At 34.8% G+C, this 27536-nt stretch overlaps 1 protein-coding gene across 1 annotated transcript; it reads left to right on the forward strand.

Moving 5' to 3' along the window:
• Positions 1-167: 167 nt before the first annotated feature.
• On the forward strand, positions 168-27440 carry skic3 (SKI3 subunit of superkiller complex). The gene is made up of 41 exons (XM_073841193.1): positions 168-188; positions 408-500; positions 637-780; positions 921-1012; positions 2351-2426; positions 2550-2693; positions 2811-2909; positions 3000-3108; positions 3779-3919; positions 4876-4977; positions 5070-5194; positions 6160-6246; positions 6380-6483; positions 6578-6704; positions 6796-6975; positions 7158-7282; positions 8725-8975; positions 9081-9183; positions 9282-9464; positions 9647-9791; positions 9882-9960; positions 10065-10126; positions 10210-10266; positions 10355-10423; positions 11922-11996; positions 12533-12674; positions 13053-13146; positions 13771-13848; positions 13949-14073; positions 14195-14318; positions 14416-14640; positions 16469-16541; positions 16658-16711; positions 16792-16903; positions 18742-18870; positions 18973-19097; positions 19960-20124; positions 20398-20550; positions 23512-23642; positions 23910-24039; positions 26490-27440. The coding sequence occupies exons 2-41, from the start codon at positions 411-413 to the stop codon at positions 26565-26567; spliced, it is 4707 nt and encodes a 1568-aa protein (XP_073697294.1). The 5' UTR covers positions 168-188; positions 408-410; the 3' UTR covers positions 26568-27440.
• Positions 27441-27536: the final 96 nt, after the last annotated feature.

A 27536-nucleotide genomic window follows, 5' to 3' on the forward strand; every position in this document is an offset into this window, starting at 1 on the left:
ATATTTCTTTCTTCCCCCCCCCCAAATGTTTCATATTATAAATATAAAATAAATACAAGGCACGGACAAGAATACATGTTTTTTTAAGTGTAGGAGAATAAAAACAATGCTTGGTGCGGTATGATGACGTCGCGTTAAGCGCATGCGCTATTTACGTCTTGCTGAATGGAAGCTAACCAAGTTCTGCCGTATGTGCATTTCTTACATTCAATAACATTCTTTAAAATACACATACAAAATTTGTCTTTAAAACAAGTATGCTAATATGACAGTTTAGATATTGTTTTGGACGTTTTAAAAAGCTTCTATGTCTGATGTCAGCAAGTTATCAGGCAACATAACGTAAATAATTGTAAACATCCTTTACTGCTGCTTCATTAACATCTATCTTTGTCCAATTATTAAAGAAAATGTCCAGTAAAGAAGTAAAAGCTGAACTAAAAAGTGCCAGGGAAGCCATCAAAAATAAAGAGTTTAAAGAAGCTTTAAAACATTGTAAGGTAAGTGTTTACATCCACCTGTCAGCATACAGTACATAACTTACTTTATCTCTGTAGAGAAATAGATAGGCTTCCATATCATACTTTTCTAAGATAAACATTTGTCTTCCAAGTTAAACTCTATTTGTGCACACAGGCTGTTCTCAAACTTGAGAAGAATAACTATAATGCCTGGGTGTTTATTGGAGTGGCAGCTACAGAGCTGCAGCAGCCGGATCAGGCACAGAGCGCCTACAGAAAGGCCACTGAACTGGAGCCAGAACAACTTCTTGCATGGCAGGTCAGTCATGGTATAAAAACTATAATGGATAGTCCAAATGTAGTGTTTGTTAACTATTGGTTCATTTTGTCTTGATGATATTGAGCACTGCTGGACCAGCAATGAATATTTACTAGATGTGGATTTTTTTTTTTTTACAGGGTTTAGCAAATCTGTATGAAAAAAGTGACCAAGCAGATTTCAAAGTTGATCTGCCAAAGATTTACCAGGAACTTATTACACTGTATGAAACGTAAGTGAAGTGGTCTTCTTTTCTCTTGTGTGGTTCTTATGTAAATCTTCTGTAATGTATTTAATCAGTTATACTAGCTTTAAATCTTTTGCCTCTTTATTTACCTTTTTGCATTTTTAAAAGTGTTAAATTTACCAGAATTAATTGGAATTGCTCAGGCTTTTTAAATTATACTTTACAATAAATTAACAAAAAAAAAAACATTTATATTTGTTTATTGTGGATATGAAAAGTGACAGGGGAGCACATCTCTTCCAGGGCAGCACAATAAAAGTTCAAAGCTCAGAAATATTAATAATTTTAAGGTTTAATTATTTGAGGTTCATTAGGTGTCATTACCATATTTGTTACTTTAATTTTTTGAATTCATAAATAGTTTCTTTTAATAAGTTTGTGATCAGTAAGATTTTTAATGTTTTTTTTAAAGAAGTCTCTTATGCTCATCAGAGTTTGATCAAAAATACAGAAAAAAGTAATATTATAAAATATGACGCAATAACAGTTTTCTATTTTGAACAAACTTTAAAATATAATTTATTTCTGTGATGCAAAGCTGAATTTTCATTAGTCATTACTCCAGTCTTCAGTGTCACATGATCCTTCAGAAATCATTCTAATATGCTCATTTATTATCAGTGTCGGATATATAATATTGTGTTGCAACCTGTGATACTTTTTACAGGATTCTTTGAATAAAAAGAAAAGTGTTGTGATATAAGTCTTTGCTATCACTTTTTAGCAATTTAACACATCCTTGTTGAATAAAAGTATTCATTTCTTTTTAAACAAAGAAAGAAAGGAAAAAATTACTGACCTCAAACTTTGAACGGTAGTGTATCTTATTACAAAATATTTTTATTTTAAATAAATGCTATGGGGGTTTTTTCAACGTTTTCAACGCAGCACAACTGTTTTCAACATTGATAATGAGCATATTAGAATGATTTCTGAAGGATCATGTGACACTGAAGACTGGAGTAATGATGCTAAAAATTCAACATTGCATCACAGGAATAAATAATATTTGAAAGTCTATTAAAATAGAAAAGTGTTATTTTAAATTGCAATAATATTTCAAGAATATTAATGTTTATTTCTGTATTTTTAATCAAATTAACGCAGCCTGAGAAGAAAAAACTTTAAAAACATTAAAAGTCTTACTGATCCCAAACTTTTGAATGGCAGTGTATATATTCAAAGTGTATTTCTTACTAGCTAACTTAAATTTTAGTTTAGGAACCAGGGATACATGTGTTACCCTGAATTAAAATATATCTCTTTATTTTAAAGAGTAAAAAAAACTATTCCTTGATTTTTTTTTTCTCCCTGCGTTTGCAGCTCAGACAAAGCAAAATGTCTTGAAGTGAGCAAAAAGTTGGTGGAAGTCTATCAGTCGGAGAAAAACTATTTACAGGTGTGATTTTCAAATATGATTAGAAAGACTTGATGTTAAAACTAAAGATGTAAGTGAATATAACAGCACTGTCTGTTACCTATACAAATCTAAACACAATATTGTTTGCGACTCCACACACAGGTGGCCACAGTGTGGAGGAGGTTAATCCAGGTAAAGGAAGGAGAGGAAGGAGTGGAGAATTCAGAGCTGCTGGAACTGTGGAAGGAGATGACCAGACTCCTGCAGGACACTGTTGAGGATCAGGACAATGAGACTCAGCAGCACGTCAGTCAATTTCACCAGTTTTATTTCTCAAATACTCCTTTTTTTTATTGTGCCCCAGTTTAGTGTTACCACATGTACTTTTACAAAGCTTACCGTTTGTTTTGCTTTGCTCAACAGCTGATATCAGCTTTTGAAAGAGCTTTGGAAATGACAGTAGATGTGCCCAGTGAAGCCCACAGGATCCTTTCACAGGATTACATTAAATGTCTTTCTAAGGTTGGCTTCTAAGCTGTATATGCCACAATTATTGTAATATTCACAATAATGACTGGATCAAAGCAAATGTTCATATTGTGTATTCTGCAGCTTCCTCATGAGGTGGCCAAGCTAAAAGAAGTTTGTGATGCCACAATGTCTCGATATCCGACACACTCCTACCCTCTAGAGGCCCTCAGTGAGCACTACATCAGAACAGGTCAGTTTATTAAAGGGATAGTTCACCCAAAAATGAAAATTCTGTTATTAAATACTCATCAAAACCCATAAGACCTTTGTTCATCTTCAGAACACAAATTATTTTTATGAAATCCGAGAGCTGGATTTCATCAAAAATATCTTAATTTGTGTTCCGAAGATGAACGAAATTCTGAGTAATTAATGACAGAATTTTCATTATTTGTTGAACTACCCCTTTAAGGTCAAATAAAAACACAAGCTTATCAAATGCTGGATGGCCAGTTGTTTGTTTTTTTTTACTCCTATTCTTACGTATTTCATTGCTCTTCATTTTTTAATCTACGTTACTGTTCAAAAGTTTGGGGTCAGTAAGATTTTCTTTAAAGCACAAAATCAGCATATAAGAATTATTGGATCATGATCAGAAAGGATTCATTAAAGTATTTTTTTTTTAATTTTTTAAAATTAAAATAGAATTTGTTTTTTAGTAATATTTAATAATATTATATGTTTACTGTATTTTTAACTAAATAAATTGTCCTGGTGAGACTTATTTCAGAAATATCATACTTGCTCCAAAATTTTGAACACTAATGTAAGTACAAAAATAATCCTGTTTATCATGTTCTGTGTTTCTTAATAAACACAGTGTCCAGATAAATGATCTTGTCTTTTGATGATCCTGGTAGGTGACTGCAGTGAGGAAGCTGTCCGCTGTTTCAGCCGTCTCTCAGAAATGGATTCAAACAACTCACATGCTCTCTTTGGTCTCGGTATTAAAGCTTGTCAGGATAAAAAATATGAGGATGCCATCAAAAGTATTAGTCAAGGTGAGTTTATACATACTGTACAGAATACTAAGATGTTTTGTGTTTTGCTTCAATTTGGCTTCTCGATAAGAATTTTTCAAACCGGAGGTCGTGTATACAGATGAGGTCAAAAGTTTACATACACCTTGCAGAATGTGTAAAATGTTAATTATTTTACCAAAATAAGAGGGATCATACAAAATGCATGTTATTTTTATTTATTACTGACCTCAATAAGATATTTCACATAAGATGTTTACATACAGTCCACAAGAAAAAATAATAGTTGAATTTATAAAAATGACCCTGTTCAAAAGTTTACACACAGTTTTGTTTAGTGACAGTTGTTCATGAGTCTCTTGTTTGTCCTGAACATCGGTAAGAACTTCTGGAGCATCATTGAGCGTTTGAAGCTTCTGTAATAGTTGCATATAAGTTCCTCAAAATATGGATTTCAGAATTATACAGTCATTGTTGGAAAGGGTTTAAAAACACAAAAATGCTGAAAAACCAAAGAATTTGTGGGACCTGAAGGAACTGTTCAGGACAAACAAGGGACTCATGAACAACTATCACTAAGCAAATAAACACAGCTGTGGATCATTCAGGTAACAACACAGGGTTTTAAACAGGGCCATTTTTATAAGTTCAACTATTGTGGTCTATATGTAAACGTCTTTTATGTGAAATATCTTATTCAGGTCAGTACTAAATAAATGTATGTATGTATTATCCCTCTGGTAAAATAATTAACATTTTGCAGATTCTGCAAGCTGTATGTAAACTTTTGACCTCAACTGTATAATGCAAGAAATGCAGTGTATCAATTTCTGTAATTGATGGATTTAATATAATGTATTTTAATTTTTTATTTATGTTCAGCTATACAACATTAATTAAACTCCTAGCAGTTCCTAAACTGTACAATTTAAATGACAAATAGTATGTTTAACTCCTTTGTTGTGTTTTTCCTGCAGGACTGAAGAGTATGCGCACCTTCATCATTGGCTGGTATAATCTTGCTCTGGCTCAACTAAGAATGCATAAATACTCTGACAGTGCCACAGCTTCAAGCCAAGGTACTGGATGATAAAAATAACTTCACATCTGAAACACAGCTAACATGACATCTAGAGTGGAAAACAGAAATATTCTGCTTTTGTGTCATCAGGGCTGAAGTCAAGTGTGGGGAACTCTGATGATTGGACTCATAAGCTGCAGAGGTTGAAACTAGAGGCTCTGGTGAGGACAGGAAAAGACCAGGATGCTGATGAAGCTCTGCAGATGCTTACACAGGTATCGTTTTAAACCAAACATTGACACAGATCTGCAGTCCAACAACAGATTTTTTGAGAGAAGTCTCTTATGCTCACCAAGGTTGCATTTATTTGATCGAAAATACATTGAAACAGTTTTATTGTGAAATATTATTAGAGTGTAATATAGACGTTTTCTATTCTAATATGTTTTAAAATGTAATTTATAACTGTGATGGCAAAGCTGATTTTTTAGCAGACATTATTCTAGTCTTCAGTGTCACATGATCCTAATATACCTAATATACTAATATACTGATTTAGTGCTCAAGAAACATTTATTATTATTATTATTAGTGAAAATGTTGGAAACATATATATTAATTTTATATATGTGACCCTGGACCACAAAACCAGTCATAAAGTTAAATTTGACAAAACTGAGATATATACATCATATAAAAGCTCAATAAATAAGCTTTCTATTGATGTATAGTTTGTTAGGATAGGACAAGATTTGGAGATACATCTATTTGAAAATCTGGAATCTAAGGGTGCAAAAAAATCAAAATACTGAGAAAATCACCTTTAAAGTTGTCCAAATTAAGTTCTTAACAATGCATATTACTAATCAAAAATTACATTTTGATAGGTTTACAGTAGGAATTTTACAAAAAAAATCTTAATGTAACATGATCTTTACTTAATTTCCTAATGATTTTTGACATAAAAGAAAAATCAATAATTTTGACCCATACAATGTATTTTTGGCTATTGCTACAAATATACCCCAGCGACTTAAGACTGGTTTTGTGGTCCAGGGTCACATATATTCAGGATTCTTTAATGAATAGAAAGTTCACAAGAGCAGCATTTACTTGAAATAGAAGTAATTGGTAAAATTGTAAATGTCTTTATTTTCACTTTGATCAATTTAATACATTACTTTTAAAAAATATAATTTTTTATTATTATTTAATATTCTTTTTAAATTTCTCCTTTTAGATTTCAGATGCCAAAAATGACCCAGTGCTTTTGGCTTTGAAAGGAAGAGCTCACTTGCAAAAAGGCCAAACTGAGGAAGCATTTCAGGTGATCATTTTTCTTTTAACAGGAACAAAATTACTGTAATTTAATCTTCAAAAAGCATGTTAGATTTGAATATATTAGATGTTTAAAAAAAGCTAAGTAGACAGATTATGTTTAAATAAAATAATATTTACAGGTCTCAACTGAGCTGCTGAGCTCTCATCCAGGATCTGTGGAGGGTCTCACTCTGAAGGGGCTGGCACATGTTGCCAAAGAACAGCACAAACAAGCTGAAGAGAGGTATGAAAACCCTTCTACACACATGTGCAGTATCAAACCCAACATAGATTTAAACTTAAAACACTGATTCTCCTGTCTTCTCTCCATCTCACAGCTTTATAGAGGCTTTATCCGGAAGTCCAGATAATGGGGAGCTGTTCTTTCTCTTGGGCCGCTTGTACTGGAACATAGGAGAGGAAATGCGAAGGGACCGTAGCAAAGCCCATACACATTTACTCAAGGTAAAGCCACCAATATGAGACCTTACACTATTTATCCTTGTCTATTTTAATAAAATACATAATTGTATGATTTGTTTTCTGTTGTATTAAGGCTGCTAAACTGGACCCGCACCTTGGTTCAGTGTTTCGCTTCCTGGGTCATTACTACAGAGAGGTAGCAAAAGATCAAGGCAGAGCCAGAGGCTGCTATAAGAGAGCGTTTGAGATGGATTCCTCTGATGCGGAGGCTGGAGCAGCTACCGTAGACCTCAGCATGGAGCAGGGGGACATGGTGAGTGTTGAAAAGTCTTGTTAATCCAAGACAGTCCCATTGAGGGTATCCACTGCTTAGTTTTTCATGTCAATTCAAACTTGCGAAGTTGCAAAGAGCTTATCTTGTTATAGATGCTGTAGAAGACACAGAGTTCCTGGTAAAGGGCTTTATTGACTGTGTGATGTGTTCTCTGTTCTTAGGACTCAGCTCTGACTGTTCTGCAGTCTGTAACAGAGAGAGCCACTCCTGGCTCTGCCAAATGGGCCTGGATGAGGAGAGGTCTCTACCACCTTAAGATTGGCCAGCATCAACAGGCCACTGCAGAGTAAGTGAATCAATTTCAGCTATAAAGCGTAAGTGGTAATACGATTTGTTTAACTGGCCCTGGATGGTGAGCTCAGCAGATATTTTAAACATCTTATTTAATGCAGGAACATTAAAGTTGGCAGTTATAACAATGCATGGTGTCATCAGTTTTTTTTTTTTACGTTTTATTAATAGTAGGCCTGTATCACTGAATTATATTCATCTATATTTTGTGGCATTTGAAAATAAATGAGCTTTCTAGTTCAACTCATGAATGTGAATTGAGGAAGCAAATATTTGTTAAACATTTTAATAATTGTTTTCAGTTATAATTAATCAGTGTTTGCAATAGATTTATATAAATTAGCCTTCATTTTATAGACCATAGTGGAAGAAAAGTTCTTTTCCCAGAATCCCACAATTAATTTAGCCTTCAAGGCCCACTTTGCTGTCTCCTAAGAAGACTAACCCCTGGTTTCACAGACAAGGCTTAAGCATAGTCCTAAACTAAAATGTAAGTCTGGGCCGTTTCAACTGAAATAAAATTTCACTGATTGATCTTAAAATATATCAGTGCCTTTGCTTTGTCTCAAAATGCACACCAGTAATGTTTTTTCTAAGTATGTTTATAAAAATTACTTAAATGTTCTAATTGATCTATGGCCTAATCTTGGCTTAGTCTAAGCCATGAATGTGAAACCGGGCCCAAATGTCTTCTTAAATGTTAAATGTGGGGGTTAAAAAATTTTGAGATATAAGTATATGGCTTCCCCATATGCATTGACATTTATATCATTATTTTATTTATTAATTTAATTCTTTTTTAATATTACTTACAAAATGTTAAATGTTTTAATTTTAAAAATGTATTAAAAATGAAATAAGAAAAAAAGAACATAAAGTAAAATATTAAATTATTAAAATGAAACTGAAACATACAAATAATTCAAACTCACTTAAATAATAGTAGAAACTATGATAGTTTTTAAGTAATATTAAAACAACGATTAAATATTTAAGAAAGTAAATACATTTCAAAGAATTCTTAAAAGAGCAGGTAGCGTATTAATCTAAAAAGTTTTAAACTACATTTTTTTTAAGTTAAGCTGTTCTGGATCAACCTCATTATTCATCTATAAGTTGAAGTTCTTTTATAGTTTTAGTTTTTTTTTTTTAATTTGTAATTTTTTTTTTTGTGTTGTGAATGGATTGTTTTAATGGCGCATTTTATTTTTATTATTTTTTTGTTTTGTATTGTTTTATTTCTTAGAATTGTATAATATTTTTTGTAATGGATCTGTGCACAATATATGCATTTTTTAATTATTATTTAACAAATTTGTAGTTGTACATTTGTATTTGTACTTTCCTGTAGGCATTGGTATTTACATCTGTATTTTATTTTCATCCCATAATGACTTTTGTACACCAAACTTACCCATGATTCTGCTTTGGTTGTAGTCTGCAGGCGGCGTTGAGGGCTGATCCTCAGGACTGGGTGTGCTGGGAATGCTTAGGTGAGGCTTACCTGAACCGCAGGAGTTTCACAGCAGCCATGAAAGCTTTCGATAAAGCACATACACTGCAGCCCACTTCTATCTACAGCCTCTATCAGACTGCCGCTATCAAACAGATCCTCGGCCGGTTTAAAGAGGCCGCTGCAGAGTACAGGCAGATCTTAGAGCAGGAGGACTATGTGCCGGCACTGAAAGGTTTGTGTGCTTTCTGAAGTATTACCTCAGTCTTAATGACTATTTCATTCAGTATTCAAATCCATAGTGCTTTATAAAGCATCTTTATTATGTTTTGATGCTCAGGTCTGGGTGAATGCTTGCTAGCGTTGGCTAGAAGTGCACTGGATGACTATCTTGATGGAAGAGCTGTAGATCTGATACAGAACGCCATCCATTACCTCTTCAGGTAAAGTGTATTGTGATGTCTGACCATGTAAGGTCAGGTTGATGGGCGTCATCCAGCACAAACTGATCAGATCTCAATTTTTGTTTCAACATTTACAGAGCTGTAAAGCAAAGGCCAGACCTGTCATGCCTGTGGAAGTTATTAGGTGATGCCTGCACCACCTCCAGAACTGTGTCACCAAACCGAGCCAAAGTGCTGGTGCCTGGAGCTCTGTGTGGAATGGATCCAACTGATCAGAGCCATACATTAGACCAGAGACAGCTCCTCACTCTAGGAGAAAGGTAAAAGTGAAGCTATGAGAATACTTTTTTCTGCACAAAGAAAACAAAAAGTGCATTGTGGTACTTTACCTAACTCATAGATAAAAAAAAGAAAACTGTTCATCTTCCCATTAAAAATAAGAACAATCGAGAAAAAAATGCTAAAAATGATAATATTCAGTAATGAACCTATGTTTTACCAGGTGCTTTGGTCGTGCTTTGAAACTGATGCCGGAGGCCCCCAGTCTGTGGTGTGACCTCGGTCTGAGCTACTACCACCAATGCAGACTGCTCTGCTGCCTGTATCCTGAGGAGGATCCACAGCCTCTGCTGGAGAAATCTGTGCAGGTACGTGACCTGACCTGGGATCAGTCATTCATAATAATTTCATGAAGATGTGTTTTAACAGGCTGCTTTCGTTTGACTCTGTTCTGGCAGTGTGTGAAGAAGGCGATCATGCTTGACAGTGCAAATCACACATACTGGAATGCCCTCGGGGTGGTCGCGATGGCAAAGGGTACAAATACAAAAATACACATGATGTGCATAATTGCATTAGTCTATGTTACATAACTGTGTTGTGATGGACTGTTCTATTTTGCGTTAATATTTATGTTTTAGGAATAGAAAACTTCACACTTGCACAACACTGCTTCATCAAATCTGTAAAAGCTGAATCAAATGTAAGTAGTGCAAGAAAAACAGTGTCTTCACTTTTGAAACATTTGTTTTCATGCAAGTAATGTATCTCTTGGTTATTTTTCAGAATGTGGTTGCGTGGACCAACCTTGGTGCATTGTATCTGAAGAAGGGAAATATCGAGGTAATGCAATTTTTGCCAAGTTATTAGCTTGACTTTACATGTATAAGAGATCCATGTTGACAGTTCTGTTTTTACATCATTTTTTTAGCTCTCACATGAAGCTTTCAAGATTGCTCAATCTCTAGAGCCCCTCTACGTGAACTGCTGGATCGGACAGGTAGACTTTAGATCAGACTGATAGTTCATATGCGACCCCGAACCACAAAACCAGTCTTAAGTAGCATGAGTATATTTGTAGCAACAGCCAAAAATACATTGTATGGGTCAAAATGATGAATTTTTCCTTTATGCTAAAAATCATTAAGATAAAGATCATGTTCCATGAAGACATTTTGTAAATTTCTTACTATAAATATATCAAAACTTAAATTTTATTAGTATTATGCATTGCTTAGAACTTCTGGACAACTTTAAAGACGATTTGGTAACACTTTCTATGAAGCCCCTATTTATAATACATTATGAGGGTATTTCTAAGGCATTATAATGAATACATAATGCATTATAATAAACCTTATAATATGTTATATTATCTCATAAATACTCATAACAACAATTATAATACATTATAATACTTGAGTATTTGAGGTTATAACTTTTAAGATTATGATTATTTATAACACACATATTCTACCTAATTTACAATGGACTACATCATATTACATTTATTTTTTCATTTATATTATATTTTATTTTGATGGTCCCCTTAGTCTATTGACTATACGCAACTTTTCAACTACATGTCAACTAACACTCCTTAGAGTATTAGTTTACTTAGGTTAAGGTTAGGCTAGGTAGTAGAAGGTTTATGCTTGCAAAGTTACTTATAATCAGTTTGTCATTTGGGGAACCAAAAATACAGTGTTAGCATATATTTTGCATACTCATTTAAAAATTACTACATGTTAGCATATATTTTGCATACTAATTTAAAAATTATTACATAAAAATTACTGTTAGCTGACATGCAGTTGCAGAGTTACTTATAAAAAGCTGTCTAAAGGGTACCATCAAAATAATCAAACTGATAATACTAATGTGTCATATTACACATTTATCTAATCTAATACCTGATCTTATGGCTCTTTGAGAAATATTATTATAATTACTTATAAGTGGTCTTTGTATGCTTTAAGTAAAGTGACATGAGAAACATGGCAAGATATGAGACTTATAATATGTTATAACTATGGAGGAGGTAACCATACTGTTAAAAGCTATAACCACAAATAAGTAAAACATTATAATACATTAAAACTGTTCTTATGAATACTCATAAGATGATACAACATATTATAAGTTTTTTTATAATGTATTATTAATGTATTATAATGCCTTAAGAATACCCTTATAATGTATTATAAATACAGGCTTCATAGAAAGTGTTACCGACGAGGGTGTCAGTATTTTGATTGTTTTGCACCCTCAGATACCAAATTTTCAAATAGCTGTATGTCGGCCAAATATTATCCTATCCTAACAAACCATACATCAATGGAAAGTTATTTATTCAGCTAAAAATGTAATAAAAAATTGACCCTTATGATTGGTTTTGTGGTCCAGGGTCACATATAACATCCAGTGCTCTTCTTAAGTTCACTGCAACACACAGAACATTTACTGTAACTACATGTTACTTACTTCTCTTTATACAGGCCCTCATTGCTGAGACAGTTGGCAGTTATGACACCATGGATCTTTTCAGACACACCACAGAGCTGAGCACACATGTATGTCTAATCACTTCTTAATATACACTAATATTCAAAAGTTGGGGGTCTTTCTTTGAAAGAAGTTTTTCCATGCTCACTAAGAATGCGTTTGTTTGTTTAAAAAACAGTCAAGTTGTGAAATATTATTACAGTTTAACAGAACTGTTTCTTTTTGTAAAAATGTATAAAGTGTAATTTCAGCAGCCATTACTCTAGTCTTTAGTGTCACATGATCCTTCATAAATAATTATTATATGCTGATTTGGGGTTAAGTTATTATCACTGTTGAAAGCAGTTGTGCTGTTTCTTTTTAAGGGTTATTTAATGAAAATAACGTTCAAAAGAACAGTGTTTATTTGAGAGAGAATGTTTTTACAATATAAATGTCTTCACTGCCACTTTTGATTTTATTTTATGCATCCTTGCTAAATAAAAATATGATTTTCTTGATTAAGTACAGACCCAAAACTTTTGAATGGTTGTGTCGTTTATCCTTTTAAATTCAGGTTGTTGCTAAATGTTCTGCTTGCAATAACATGTTTATTTGATGTTAGACTGAGGGCGTAAAGGGTTATGCATACTGGGTTTGCTCTACGCTGCTGGACAGGAGCAAAAGAGACTCCGAGGTCTACCTCTACAACATTGTCCAGATGAATGCCGTTTCTGCTGCCCAGGTGGCTCTGAGCAAGTACACTGGTATGAGAACACAAACACTTTAACCAAAGATAACATTTTCTTTGTTTCTTTCTTTGAGTTTCTTTGTCTCATGCACATTAAAATGTTTAAGGTAAAACTAATACTGTACATAATCTATAATCTGTAACCATCATAAAATACATTAATGGGGCACTACTGTGTGTGCATGTTTTATAGGTCAGGCTAAATGATCTTTAACCTGAAAACAGTTAAAACAGTTTTATATGATTTCATCAGGAATGCAGGTGGAATGGCTAGACACATTTAAAAATGCGTTTCTCCATAAATATTAAGGAAATGATTCATGTGACAATGACAAATAATTTAAGATGAAGTGAGGTAATGAAGCTCAGTGTACCTTCTCTGTTTTCACACCAGAGAGAATTCAGACAGACCCAGACGCCTTCATCATGCTCGGATACCTGAACACACACCTGCAGCTGAAGAAACAGGCCACTGAGGCATATCGCAGGTTTGCCAGTTCTAGCTATTTATAAACTTAGAAATTCTGCCCAGCCAGATGGACAGTCTAGCTGACAAATTTTCAGTTAATCTAAAACTGGAATTAAAGAAATGTATTTTTTTTTGTATGCTTTTTAATATTGTATTTTTATATTATAATAAAGACCCAGTTGTATTGTCACATTCAGTGTGAATGGATGTGCATCCAATTTTATGTTAAAATTATAAAAAAGTATAAATATGAATTTTAATATAATATGTTAATGTATATTATAAATTATTAATATAATATATTTTAATGTTTTTGTTCAAGTATTATAAATTATAATTATAATAAAAATAAGTTATGTTGAAATTATTAATAAATTCATTATTAAGTATTTATATTTCATATTGATATAAATTTTATCATATTTGATATTGATTATTATTTAATATGTAATAATATATTTTAAATGCATTTATTCAAATATTTGACATAAAACTTGTTTTTAATATGGTGTATAAAAAATAAAAAATATATCATTACATTTTATTTTAAAAAATATATATTTAATAAATGATTGGCTAAAATATGCTTCTGGAAGTTTCTGACACTGATTTGAATAGTTCTTGTATGCATTGTTCTCCACAGAGCTGTCGAGTTGCTTCAGGCGTCCCCTCATACGGACAAGCTCGGCTTTGCTCTGAGGGGTTATGGACGTGCCCTCAGGTAAAACTTGCTTTGTACAACTATGCTGACAGTCATTTCATCTATAGCAATATCATTCGAATTATCAGCACAAAATGTTTTGTTTTTATGTCGCTGTCAGTGATGATGGACAGTGGGAAGAAGCAGTGCGTATTTATTCCTCCACCCCACTAGAGGAGCTGCATGATCTCAACGGGCTTGCGCTCGCCTGTTTCAGAATCGGTCGCCTGCCAGAGAGTGTTCAGGGTGAGCAGTCATTGTCATTTTGTGACTGTTGACTGGTATAATCTTGAATAGTACCCACAATTTCTTTTCGGTGTTCCAGCTTGTGATTGTGTTTCTGATGTGTTTGTGTGTCCATTTCCAGCCTATGAGAAAGCCCTTGCAGCTGCCTCTAGCGAGAAGGAAAAGGCCTATATACTCACTGCACTTGCCCTGATACAGCACAGGCTGGGCAGCATGGATCATGCCAAAACACTTCTCTTCAAGTGGTAAACTAATTACTCAGCTGCCTCAGAGCAACAGAATTTCTGCTTCAGTCATCAAAAGCACAACTTTTCTCCTCTTTGTTTATGTTTGTGTGTGTAGCTCAATGCTGAAAGAGCCTGTACCAGAGAGTCTGCAGTGTCTGTGTGCTCTGGGTTTGGTTCATGGGGATGTTACCCTGGCAAGTGCTACGCTTACTGAGCTGCTAAAACTAAAGGATCCTGTGGAAGGCGCTGTAGAGGAACGCTGTCTGCTCACTTGCACCCTTCTGGCCCTGCAGGGCAACTTTAGTGGCGTACACAGGGAGGCTGCTAGAGCTATACACAGGTATTGTGTAATATTTAGAGATACAGTGTCTTCATTTGATACAACATGATAAAGCAACAAAAATCTGTTACTTTTCCTTCTGTGTTTATCTGAGTTTTTGTTGTAACAAAATGCAACAAATGGTACTAAAAAATTTTAGTCTCCAAAAATCTAGCTTCACGTAGCTGTTATATAGTATTTTAAAACATACAAAAATACAAATTGTATTAAGTACAATGCATTATTGAGACATCAGATACGTTCTGATTATCTGCAAATGTGTTGCATAGCATCTTTCAGCACGATTCTCTCCTAAAATGTAAGGAAATTATATTATTAACATTATATTATATTATATTATATTATATTATATTACAGTTGAGGTCAAAAGTTTACATATGCATTGCAGAATCTGCAAAATGTTAATTATTTTACCAAAATAAGAGGGATCATACAAAACGCATGCTATTTTTTATTTAGTACTGATCTGGAAAAGATATTTCACATAGAAGATGTTTACATATAATCCACAAGAGAAAATAATATTTTTTTATAATGGTTTATTATAATAATAATAGTTTTTAATAGTTTAATTGTTTAAAAATGTACATACACTTGATTCTTAATACTGTGTTGTTACCTGAATGATCCACAGCAGTTTTTTTTTTTTTGTTTTGCTTAGTGATAGATTACGAGTCCCTTGTTTGTGAACAGTTAAACTGCCTGCTGTTCTTTTGTTTTTCAGCACTTTTGTGTATTTGAACCCTTTCCAACAATGACTGTATGATTTTGAAATCCATCTTTTCACACTGAGGACAACTGAGGGACTCATATGCAACTATTACAGAATGTTCAAACGCTCACTGATGCTCCAGAAGGAAACATGATGCATTAAGAACAGAATGTAGATTTGTCCATTTTTCTTATTTTGCATAAATATCATATTGTTTTTCATTTAGCACTGGCCTTCAGAAGCTACTGAAGATACTTACATGTTTCCAAATATGTAATAAGACAAAATAAGTTAAATTTACCCTGATCTTCAAATTCAGAAAGTTTTCACCCCCAGCTTAATGCATCATGTTTCCTTCTGAAGCATCAGTGAGCGTTTGTGAGTCCCTTAGTTGTCTTCAGTGTGAACAGATGGATCTCAAAATCATACAGTCATTGTTGGAAAGGGTTCAAATACACAAAAATGCTGAAAAACCAAAGAATTTGTGTGATCTGAAGGAGTTTTCTGAAGAAAGTGAAATATCTTATTCAGGTCAGTACTAAATTATATTTAATAAAGTAACATGCATTTTGAATGATTCCTTCTTATTTTGGTAAAATAATTAACATTTTGGAGATTCTGCAAATGTAATGTAAACTTTTGACCTCAACTGTGTGTTATATTCTATTCTATTTTATTATATTATTTATAAAATGGTTAGTTGTTGCAAGAAAATCAGCTTGAAGCAAGATTCATAGACCTTCAGTTGTTGCTGATCCGCTGAAGCCTGGACACTTCACTTATAGAATGTTTGTCTGCCCTCATCATGTCTTGTTGAGTGGGGAATTGAGGACTTTGATGAAATCAAATGCTCCTCTTTATTTGTCCAATAGCAAGTGACCTTTCAATGCCCTCCTTTAATCTGCTTCGTACAAAGATGTGAAAACACTCAAATGCTATTAAAGGGAAGACATTTTAATCTAATTAACCTCAGGTATGAATCATTGCATTTGGTTAATTAACCTAAATGCCAAATGAGGTACCAGAACATCCCAGTATTACAAGAATTCTTCTTTTTCTTCTGTGAGCCATTTTTTAATTCTACAAAAAATATGTTTGACATCTGCTATGTTATAGGAACCCAGGAAATCCATCTCTCTGGGCTCTTCTCTCCAGACTGGTCCCTCAGTACTGCCCCAACAAAGCCGATGTGTGTATTCCCACAATATTTCAAGACAACTCATATGTTTAATGGAATAGTTAACCTGTTATAAATGTATTGACCATGAAGCATTGGTGTTCATGAAGGGTTCTTATTTTCTTTAGGGAGGTGCTGTGGCTGGCAGTGTGGCATGTCATGCCAGCTTGACGCTTGGAAAGGTAACTTAACGTTTGTAGATGAAATCTTGTGTCAAGATCTTAATGTGCCCATTAAAGAGTTCAACTCTTTTCATCTGTAGAGGGCGTTGCTGTACAGTGGAGTGAATCAGTTGGCCTCAGGCTGCCACTCTGGAGAGGACAGAAGACGCAACGCTTTGAAAACAATCCAGAGAGCTGTGCTGCTGTGTCCAGGTAAAATGAGTTCAGACTCTCTGGATCAGTTCTCAGGTTGTCAACTAAATGACTAACTCAAAGATTCAAAAGATTCTTTATAGCATTTATAAGATTCCAATAGAAGACTACCAGACCAAGACTAGATCCAGGCCCATGACAACCCAAAGCTCTTTCAAAGAAAGTCAGTTTTCTTGGCCTATAATGACATTGGTGACTTAAAAGTGGTCATGAACTGAGAAATCAAAATTCCCTTGATCTTCTGACATACAGTTGAAGTCAAAAGTTTACATACACCTTGCAGAATCTGCAAAATGTTAATTATTTTACCAAAATAAGAGGGATCATAAAAAATGCATGTTATTTTTTTTAGTACTGACCTGAATAAGGTATTTCACATAAAAGATATTTACATAGACCACAGGCTGTGTTTTTGACAGTTGTTCATGAGTCCCTTTTGAACCCTTGATTTTAAATGATTTAGAGATCCGTTTTTTCACACTGAGGACTACTGAGGGATGCATATGCAACTATTACAGAAGTTCAAATGCTCACTGATGCTTCAGAAGGAAAAACAATGCATTAAGAGCCAGGGGTGTAAACTTTTGAATGGAATGATGTGTGCATTTAGCCTAAATATCATATTTTTTTCATTTAGTATTGCTGTTCAGAAACTACAGAAGACACATGTTCCCCAGAAGACAAAATAAGTTACATTTACCCTGGTCTTAAAAATTCGGCTCTTAATGCATCGTTTTTTTTTTCTGGAGCATCAGTAAGTGTTTGAACCTTGTGGAATAGTTGCATATGAGTCCCTCAGTTGTCCTCAGTGTGAAAAGATGGATCTCAAAATCATACAGTCATTGTTGGAAAGGGTTGAAATACACAAAAATTTCCAAAAAACCAAAGAATTTGTGGGACCTGAAGGATTTTTCTGATGAACAGCAGGGAGTTTAACTGTTCAGGACAAACAAGGGACTACTGTAGATCGTTCAGGTAACAACACTGTATTAAGAATAAAGTGTGTGTAAACTTTTGAACAGGGTCGTTTTTATAAATTAAATTTTTCTCTTATGGACTATATGTAAACATTTTTATGTTAAATATCAGTACTAAATAAAACAAAACATGCCGCATGAGTAAGAACTTGATTGAACAGATTGAAACTTAAAGACGTCGCTGTGCCAGCTATATTGAATCTGACAGTAATGTTGCACCACACAAATGTGAGTAACTGTTTTTATTACATCTCTATTGCTTTGTCTGTTATTACAGATCAGTAGATATGTACTGCATATTTATGTGTTTTTTAACCTAAATCACATCAGCGTCTATCTATGAAGGATGTAGGCTGTCAAACATTCACAACTATTAGCTAATCATAGGCTATTACTTCTAAATTGTTTTTGATGTAAAAATCTTGATAACATTATAAGTGGACCTCAGAGAACAGTACAAAATAATTTAAAAAAGGCAATTCATGACCCCTTTAAAATATGGGAACCTTGAAATATGCAAACAAGAATTTATGCCAAAGTTGTAATGAGCTTTGCCTTCTTGTTCAAGAAGGTTGTTAATATAGTTCTGGACAGAACACACTCTTCTATAACCCTAAAACGATGAAAATGTTCCATTTGGCTAGTAAGATCCTTGCATTAAACGTGTCAGCAGGAGTAGGTGCCAAATGTACTGCAGAGAGTGTATTTAGATAGAAGCCAGGTCTATGTGAAAAGTTTATGCGAAGATGCTGAGACATCGATATATCAACCAGTTGAAAGATTAGTCTGCAGCGTAGGTAGAATTGCAGTTATTTAGTGTTGGATTGATGTGTCCTCATTCCCTTTGTATGACAAATGCAGATGATCCTGCTGGGTGGGCGGGGCTAATGGCTGCCTGTCACACAGAGAACACCGCATGCTTACTCACAGGCTCCGCCCCTCGCCGAGAAAATCTGGAGAGGACGCACATGACCCTGGTGTCTGAAAAAGGTCAGTGAGACTTGAGAATGTCATGTCAGTGTATGTGTATATATATTTTGATGGGAGCACGGCTCTGAGACTATGTGCGTTATGTGTACGGTCTGTTCTCAGTGAAGGGCCTGCAGGCAGAGGACGGGCTCTTGGCTCAGGCTCTGGAGGGATGGGTGCTGCAGCAGGCTGTGACTGGACTCAAACAGAGCAGCCAACATGACCAGGCAGAGACTCTTTGCTCCCAGGTACATACACACATGGATGCTGCCACGCTGTCCCCCATTGAGGCATCTCTTTTGTGTGAATTGGGCACAGGTGCAGACACAGACAGGTTGACCTGTTCTTGGGCTTCAGAGCAGAACAGTGTGCCCATTATATGTGCTGACATGGCACCATCTGTCTAGTATTCATCTATTGTGGCTATCTATCTGCTCAAAAAGCTAGTGCTATTCCTCTTTGAGGTGTATCTGTTATGTGGGAGTGTCCAATTTTGCTCCTGAAGGGCCAATGTTCTAGATTCAGCTCCAACTTGGCCCAAAACACCTGCCTGGAAGTTTCTAGTGATCCTGAAGGCTTTAAATGGATAGTTCACCCAAAAAATGAAAATTCTGGCATTAATTACTCACGCTCATGTTGTTCCAAACCTGTAAGACCTTAACACAAAAACAAATTAAGACATTTTTGATGAAATTCAAGAGCTTTCTGACCCTGCATAGACAGCAACGCAACTGATACGTTCAATTTAATTTGTGTTCCAAAGTAATTAATGACAGAATTCCATTTTTTGGAGAACTATCCCTTTAAGTCGTGGCCTAATGATTAGAGAGTAGCCCTAGTTCATGGGTTTGAGGGATTGCAGATGGGGGTAGTAAATGTACAGCGCTCTTTTCAATCTTTATTACCACAACTGAGGTGAGAAAACCACTGATCGAATACATGAAATTCTGGTATTTTCCTGGGAACATCAACTTCAGTTGCACACCAGTCAATCTGAGCTGGGGAGCAGAGAAGCTAATGCTGTCATACTGGTTAGGAAGTAAAACTCAAAAACATGTAGTAACTTTGTACCCTTTTAACCAGTTGTATACCTCCCTCTTCCTCTCTCAGGTTCTGAGTGTTTCTCCAGAGCATCCTGTGGTGTTCCTGATGCTAAGGCAGGTTCAGTGTGAGCGCCTCCTGTTGTCTGAAGCCGGCAACTGTGTTCCTCCTGCGGTGCTGGATCAGCTCAGTGCTGCTGTCATGGCCAACCACACATCTGTGTCCGCCTGGCATGTACGTATGTTCTCGAGCTTCTCACTGAGGAGAGCTTGGTGTCAGATTGATTTGATAGTAAAAGTCAATGAGAATGTGAATCTTGCTATGTTATACGTATTCTCTTGGTCAAAGCTGAATGCTATCAGCACTTAACTTCACACGCCTTATTAAATCACACAGATTTTCAATGTAACCAGCAAATGTTTTTATACTGTTTATATGATGGAGGTTTAACAAGGTTTACACATGTGGCAACTAGAGAGTTGTTAATTTGATCTTGCTTTCTCTCAGTGGTTGGCAGAAGTGTACCGCTCTCAGGGTCTGCTGGCTCAGGCCTCTGTGGCATATAGACAGAGTCTTCAGGTGGCCTCACAGCTCGGTGACCACATCGGGAAGATGAGCAGCCTGCTCCGACTGGCCCTGCTGGCGCTTAGGCCATGTATGGTGAGTACCAGATTAATCTTGTATAGGGATGTTGGGAGAAATAAGCTTAGTTTTCTCAGACATTTTTTATAATAAACAGTGCAGCCTAAATGACTAAAACCATTTTTTTCCTGTTTGAATACAGATGTAAACAGAAAGATTTTGAAAAATGTATATAATATATAAAAAAAAATCTAATATAATATTAATTTTCTTTTGTGAAATGAAAATATACAGTTGAAGTCCTTGCAGAATTTGCAAAATGTTAATTATTTGACCAAAATAGGAGGGATCATACATAAATGCATGTTATTTTTTATTTAGTACTGACCTGAATAAAATATTTCACATAAAAGACTTTTACATATAGTCCACTGTGGCATATAGACAGACGCTTTTCAAAAGTTTACATACACTTGATTCTTAATACTGTGTTGTTACATGAATGATCCACAGCTCACAGTTTTTTGTTTAGCGAGTCCCATGTTTGACCTGAACAGTTAAACTGCCTGCTGTACTTCAGAAAAAAATGTCAGTTTCCACAAATTCTTTGGTTTTTCAGCGTTTTTCTGTGTTTTAACCATATCCAACAATGACAGCATGATTTTGAGATCCATCTTTTCGAACTGAGGGACTCGCATGCAACTATTACAGAACGTTCAAATGCTCACTGATGCTCCAGAAGGAAACACGATGTATTAAGAGCCAGGGGTGTAAACTTTTGGACAGAATGAAGATGTGCTCCTTTTTCTTATAAAGTTAAATTTACCCTGATCTTTAAATTCAATAAGTTTTTACCCCCAGCTCTTAATGCATAATTTTCCTTCTGAAGCATCAGTGAGCATTAAAAAAAAAACATGCATTTTGTATAATGAGTAGAGGTTTGACCTCGGCATCCTGGCCAAATTTGCCCATTGGCCTCTGACCATCATGGCCTCTGAATCATCCCCATATTCCAATTGGCTTCATCACTCTGTCTCCTCTCCACCAGTAAGCTGGTGTGTGGTGGGCGTTCTGGCGCACTATGGCTGCCGTTGCATCATCCAGGTGGATGCTGCACACTGGTGGTGGATGAGGAGATACCCCTGACACTGTAAGCGCTTTGAGTGTCTAGAAAAGCGCTGTATAAATGTAATGAATTATTATTATTAAAATATTGGATGAGAAAAACATTTGTACTACAAAAATAAAACAACGCCGATATTACAACATATAACATTAAAAAGTTTATAAATCACTTGTTTTTCCAAAGAGACATTGTCCAAAAGCTACATCAGCAGGTAAAGTTACAGTGGGAGTCTGTGTCTTTTTAGCCTCCTGTTAGCCTATTGAGTTTTAACAGACCCTCTAAATGCAGTGAGTTTGGTGGGGGGTGCTTTAAAGCACTTGATGAGATTAATTCTTACCTTTAATAAATAGAATATTGATTACATTATTAATGTTAAAATATAAAATAGTATTGTTTTTTTTCTGATGGTGTAAGTAATGTTTATTTAACCAAGAAAATTTGACTGGGACAAATTTAAATTTGAAAAAAAAAAAAAAAGGTCACCCTTAAGCAGTAACTAATTTACCTGAATATTAATGATTGAAAAATGTGCCGAATAGTTAAAGTAACACTTTTTCTTTGTGAAAATACATTTTCTTTTTTGTGCTGTGCTTTCTTGTAACAGTATTTTGTAATTTCTTCTTGTAGATGGAGTACCCCTAGACAGCTGTCAAACCTTTATGTTAAAAATCTTCTCAAAATCTTTATGTTAGCTCGAAAGATGTGCAGTGGGATTTCACACACAAATATATGGCAACCGCAGCCTGAATCCTGTCCTAACTGCCTGTTAGACAGAGAGGAATGGTTGACTCAGGGCAGAATATAGCTTTTAATAACTCATGAGATCACTGTGTGATAATCCTGCAGTCTTCATAAAACACTGACTGGATGGATGAACAGCTATGAAAAGATGTTCAAACAATCATGCACTTTAATATGGCAGACAATCATAGGATAAAGCAGATGAAAGAAAGGAGTCCTATTGTGTAGTGCTGTTGACAGCCTAATAGTGGAAAGCTGGAAAGCTAAACACAAGGTTATCAGATCACTCTGTACTCATACCAATGTGTTCAGTTCATTTAACTTTTAATTAGTATATAAGATACCATTAAGGGGACAGAAGTATTTTATTTAATTTTTTTAAGTTTTATTTAGTGAAAATGCATTACATTAATCAAAAGTGACAGACACATTTTTAAAGACATTTTTAAACATGTTATATAAGATTTATATTTCAAATAATTGCTGTTATTTTTAACTTTCCATTCATGAAAGAATACTGAAAAAATAAATGTATCAGTTTCCGCAAAAATATAAATCAGTACAACAGTTTTTCACTTTGATAATAAGAAGAAACTGAAGTAATGGCTGCTAAAGAATAATTTTGAATTTTTTTGTATAATTTATATATAAAGTTTTTATTACATTTGTAATACATGTGTATTGTTTCTTGCCGTTTTCATATCAAATTTTAAAATAGTCTGTGACCGCTAATAAAAATGGCCATTATTATTTTGGGCTAAGCCTCTTACAGCACCCTCAGGCATCTTTCTTGCACAATTTTCCCCTTTCCCTCTATTTCCTCTTTCCTCCTTTTTCTTTTAGTCTCTCCCCCTCCCCTCCATCTACTGTCAGCTTATTGCCTTTATTTTAGCTGACTGCAGCTTTGCCTGTTAAATTGAATTAGACACTTTGTGGCTAGCCTTTCATTACTTTTAATTAAAGCTTGTCAGCCTTCGGCGAAGCCAGACTTCGGTCATATATTATCCTGAACTTTGCCAGCTAAAATACATCTAAAATCCTGAACAAGAAGACTTTCTTGTTTTTAATTACTCATTTCATTGCGCAAAGTTTATAGACCTAAAACAGGCAATTTTACAATGCAAGTGTACACTATGTGAAGATACCTAATTGACATCTACTTCTGGCAACAGGCTGGTGTCTGTTTCTCTGAATGGAAGCGTCTGGTGTTAGAAGCCAGCTCTGAAATCTTAAAAATGGGCACCTCACCAGTAGCTCTGCTCTTCCAAGCCTTACTGCAGTTCACAATGAAGATTGATGCCAGGTAGGACCATTACACAAAGCACAATTTTTGCATAAGAAGGATTTTTGCATATAGCTTTAGTATGGTTTTGTGTTCACATCACATTTATTGTTACCCTGATATTCAGTCAACATGTCTGGTCAGTTAGACCTGTTCTGTGCTACATGTTTGTGTTTCATTGTTTGCCTCCTTATCTAGTCTGTTTAAATATGAAATACATCACCTGTATCTATGATTTGAGGTTAAACTGGGTCAGGATCAGATTTATCATAGCTTGTTCTTCTGCAGGGAAACCCGTCGCCTGTTGGAGAAGATGGTTTATGCCTCAGCTCCAGGGTGCACTGAAACAATAGCGTCAGTGGCACGTTGGTACCTCCTGCGCCACCTGCATGCCAAAGATGACCTGGAGCTGATAGATGTGAGCAATTGCATCCACTCGCTCTACTTAAAAAATGAGTAACATAACATGAGAAACAGAGCCTGAGTATATCCCCTTGTCAGATTCAATTCTGATGTAATAAAGTAAGATTAAAATTCAGCTTTAGCTACCTACTGTTTACGGATTAATAACTATTACAGTATTTCAATATCCAATTATTGATTTATAAATAGGATGTTTTATTAATTGCTTCAAGGGTTATTGTAATCATCTGAATAGTAACTATTGGCCAACAGTAATTTACTCACCCCCTTGTCATCCAAGATGTTAATGTCTTTTTTTCTTTAGCTGTAACGAAATTATGTTTTTTGAGGAAAACATTTCAGGAATTTTCTCCATATAGCGGACTGCAAAACTCCTGTCTCAGTTTCTCCTCCAACTTCAAATTCGTTTTACCTTTTTTGTAACAGGCGTTTGATCTTCTTTGCACGTTCACTTAGTACACATTGGATCGGTACTTCTGCAACCATTTTGAAGTTGGAGTAGATAAGACGAGCATTTGCGGTTAAAAAGTGTATAAATATTAATTGATTTCGGAAAATGGCCGCCTCTAGACTCTATGACTGCCTCTAGACTGGAGCATTATATCAGAAGATATAACGAAATGTTCATCTCTAGAGTAAATTTTTCTAGCTGACTATCAAGTATGTTTTTTTCTAAGGTTACATTGTTTACAAGCTGTTATATTGACGTCTTTCAATGGTTAAAACTGATTGAGCGATTACATGAGATAGGATGCAGATTTCTGTAAATTGTGCTCTTTACCTTAACATACTTTTGTTTATTTATGTTTATTTTGTACTGAAACTTGTATTAAAGCAGAGGAGACAATCAGTTTACGTGCTCTACAGTGCTACAGGCAATACAGCGATCTGTCACCCCACATTAAACAGCATCAAAACGACATTTATTGTTTGAATACTGTAATAAACAAACAGAATTTTAAATCTGAGACTTACAGTGCCTTGCAAAAGTATTCATACCCCTTCATTTTTTTTCACGTTTTGTTGCAGCATTGTTAAACTGCTTTAAATTAGTTTTTCCCCACATCAATTTACACTCCATACACCATAATAATGACAAAGCAAAAACCAGATTTGCAAATTTTACAAATTTATAAAAAATAAACACTGAAATAAGTACATTGCATAAGTATTCATACCCTTAACTCAGTACATAGTTGAAGCACCTTTACAGCCTCAAGTCTTTTGGGTATGATGTGACAAGCTTTGCACAATTGCACAGTTTGGCAATTATCTGTCATTCTTTGCCTCACCTTTTCACCTTTCAAGCTCTGTCAGCTTGGATGGGGGCTGGCAGACATTTTCTAGAGTCCTAGTTGTTCCAATCGTCTTCCATTATGGATAATGGAGGCTACATGCTTCTGTGAAGCTTCAATGCAGCAGCTTTTTTTCTGAACTCTTTCCTAGATCATTGCCTCTACAGGCAGTTATCTTGACCTCAGGACTTGGTTTTTGCTCTGATATGCATTTTCAGCTGTTAGACCTTTACTGAGAGGTGTGTGCCTTTCTAAATCATACTCATTCAAATGAATTTGCCACAGTTTAACTCCACTTGAAGTGTAGTAACATCTAGAAGCAATATAAATGCTCCTGAGCCAAATTGCGAGTGTCCCAGAAAAGGGTATGAATATTTATGCAACGGGATCTTTTCAGTTTTTTATTTTTAATAAATTTGCACAAATGTTAAAAACCTATTTTTTTTGTTTTGCCATTATGGAGTAGGGAGTGTAGATTGATGTGGGAAAAAAGTAATTTAAAGTAGTTTAACATAAGGCAGCGACATAACGAAATGTAAACAAAAATGAAGGGCTATGAATAATTTCGCAAGGTACTGTAGTTTCATATCAGAAGTAAACAAGCTTTTTGCAGTTTATTGGATGGGAGTTCCAATGTTCCATTTATTAACTGAAAACAGGCTAGACAAATCAATTCTTGGTGATTTATTAGTTGAGAATAAGTAAGTTATATTAGGATGGATGTTAGGATAGGACAATATTTAGTCGAGATACAATATTTTAAAATCTGGAATCTAAGAGTGCCTAAAAATCGAAATATTGAGAAATCTCCTTTAAAGTTGTCCAAATGTCTTAGCAATGCGTTTTACTAATCAAAAAATAAGTTTTGATATAATTAGGGTAGGATATATCTTAATGGAACATGATCTTTACTTAATATCCTAATGATTTTTGGTATAAAAGAAAAAAAATGATCATTCTGACCCATACAATGTATTTTTGGCTATGGCTACAAATATACCTGTGCTATTTAAAATTGGTTTTGTGCTCCAGGGTCATATGTATGACTGTTGAAGTGAATGTGAAGTAAACCTCATGTTACACATTCAAATAATTAAAAAAATTCATGTCTTGACCCCTTTAAGAATGCCATTGTGTTTTGGTCTTGCAGACTCTGTTGGTGAAGGCTACAGCAGCAGGAGACAGCAGACTGGTGGATTTCCACAGACGCCTTTACCCATCCAGCTGAGAAAGTCCACCATCCTCACACCGCTCAGTAGCCCTGCACTATACCATCTAACCATCAAGTAGCTCCATTTGTTCTGCTTCATCTTTTAGCAGTTTACTCAAAGTATTTACCAATATGAAAGTCTTCACATGGCCAAGTACATTTCATTATGTACGGATCTCACTGCTAAGCTAATTTAAGAAGACACTTGACCTATATAAATGGCTTTTTAATAGCAGTTTATGGTAAAACTGAATTAGCCTGTGCTTGGTGTATTGCATTCACATGGGCCCTGACACATGAAAAATTAATGATTCATGATTATTTTTATGTGCCTTCCCCACAGTGTAGGTTTTTTGCCATAATTAGTATAGCCCCAGGACTTAGCTGACTATAATAAACTAAATATACTGCTATTGCTGTTATGTAACTCAAAAGAGTCTTTTCTTTAGATCCAAAATGACTATTGGGCACATTTGAAAGTGCAGCAGTGGGGTATCTTCTCTTCAGTTTGTCCGTTTGTGATCAGAGAAGCCAAGAATTCAAATGAATTGCTTATTATTTGACGTATCTTTGCCCTACAGAAGCACTAGCAGAACTAATGGACCTTTGTTTTTTCTCACTGTCATTTCCAAATAACTGACTTTACTCATCTCTGCAGAACTGACATATAGTCGACTGCAGGAAGCCATTGAGTCTCTGAAATATTAAAGGCACTGCAAAAAATGTTTTTCTTACTAAGATTTTGTGTCTGGTTTCCAGCCAAAATATCAAAAAATTCTTAAACCATGAAGGATTTTCTAGACAAGTAAAAATTATTTTCTTGTTTTCAGAAAAAAAAAATATTTAAAATTGAGTTTTTGCTTAGAACAAGCAAAATAATCTGCCAATGGGGTAAGCAAAACAAATTATTTCAAACAGAAAACAATATTATTTTTCTTACCCCATTGGCAGATTATTTAGCTTGTTTCAAGCAAAAACACTTAATTT

The sequence above is a fragment of the Garra rufa genome, chromosome 5 (assembly GCF_049309525.1).
Source record: "Garra rufa chromosome 5, GarRuf1.0, whole genome shotgun sequence".
Taxonomy (NCBI): domain Eukaryota; kingdom Metazoa; phylum Chordata; class Actinopteri; order Cypriniformes; family Cyprinidae; genus Garra; species Garra rufa.

Coding starts and splice junctions, on each gene's coding strand:
- skic3 (XM_073841193.1), top strand. CDS start 411: ATGTCCAGTAAAGAAGTAAAAGCTGAACTAAAAAGTGCCAGGGAAGCC. Junction 18,871..18,972: donor GACCCTGGTGTCTGAAAAAG/GTCAGTGAGACT, acceptor GTCTGTTCTCAG/TGAAGGGCCTGCAGGCAGAG. Junction 23,643..23,909: donor ACAATGAAGATTGATGCCAG/GTAGGACCATTA, acceptor GTTCTTCTGCAG/GGAAACCCGTCGCCTGTTGG.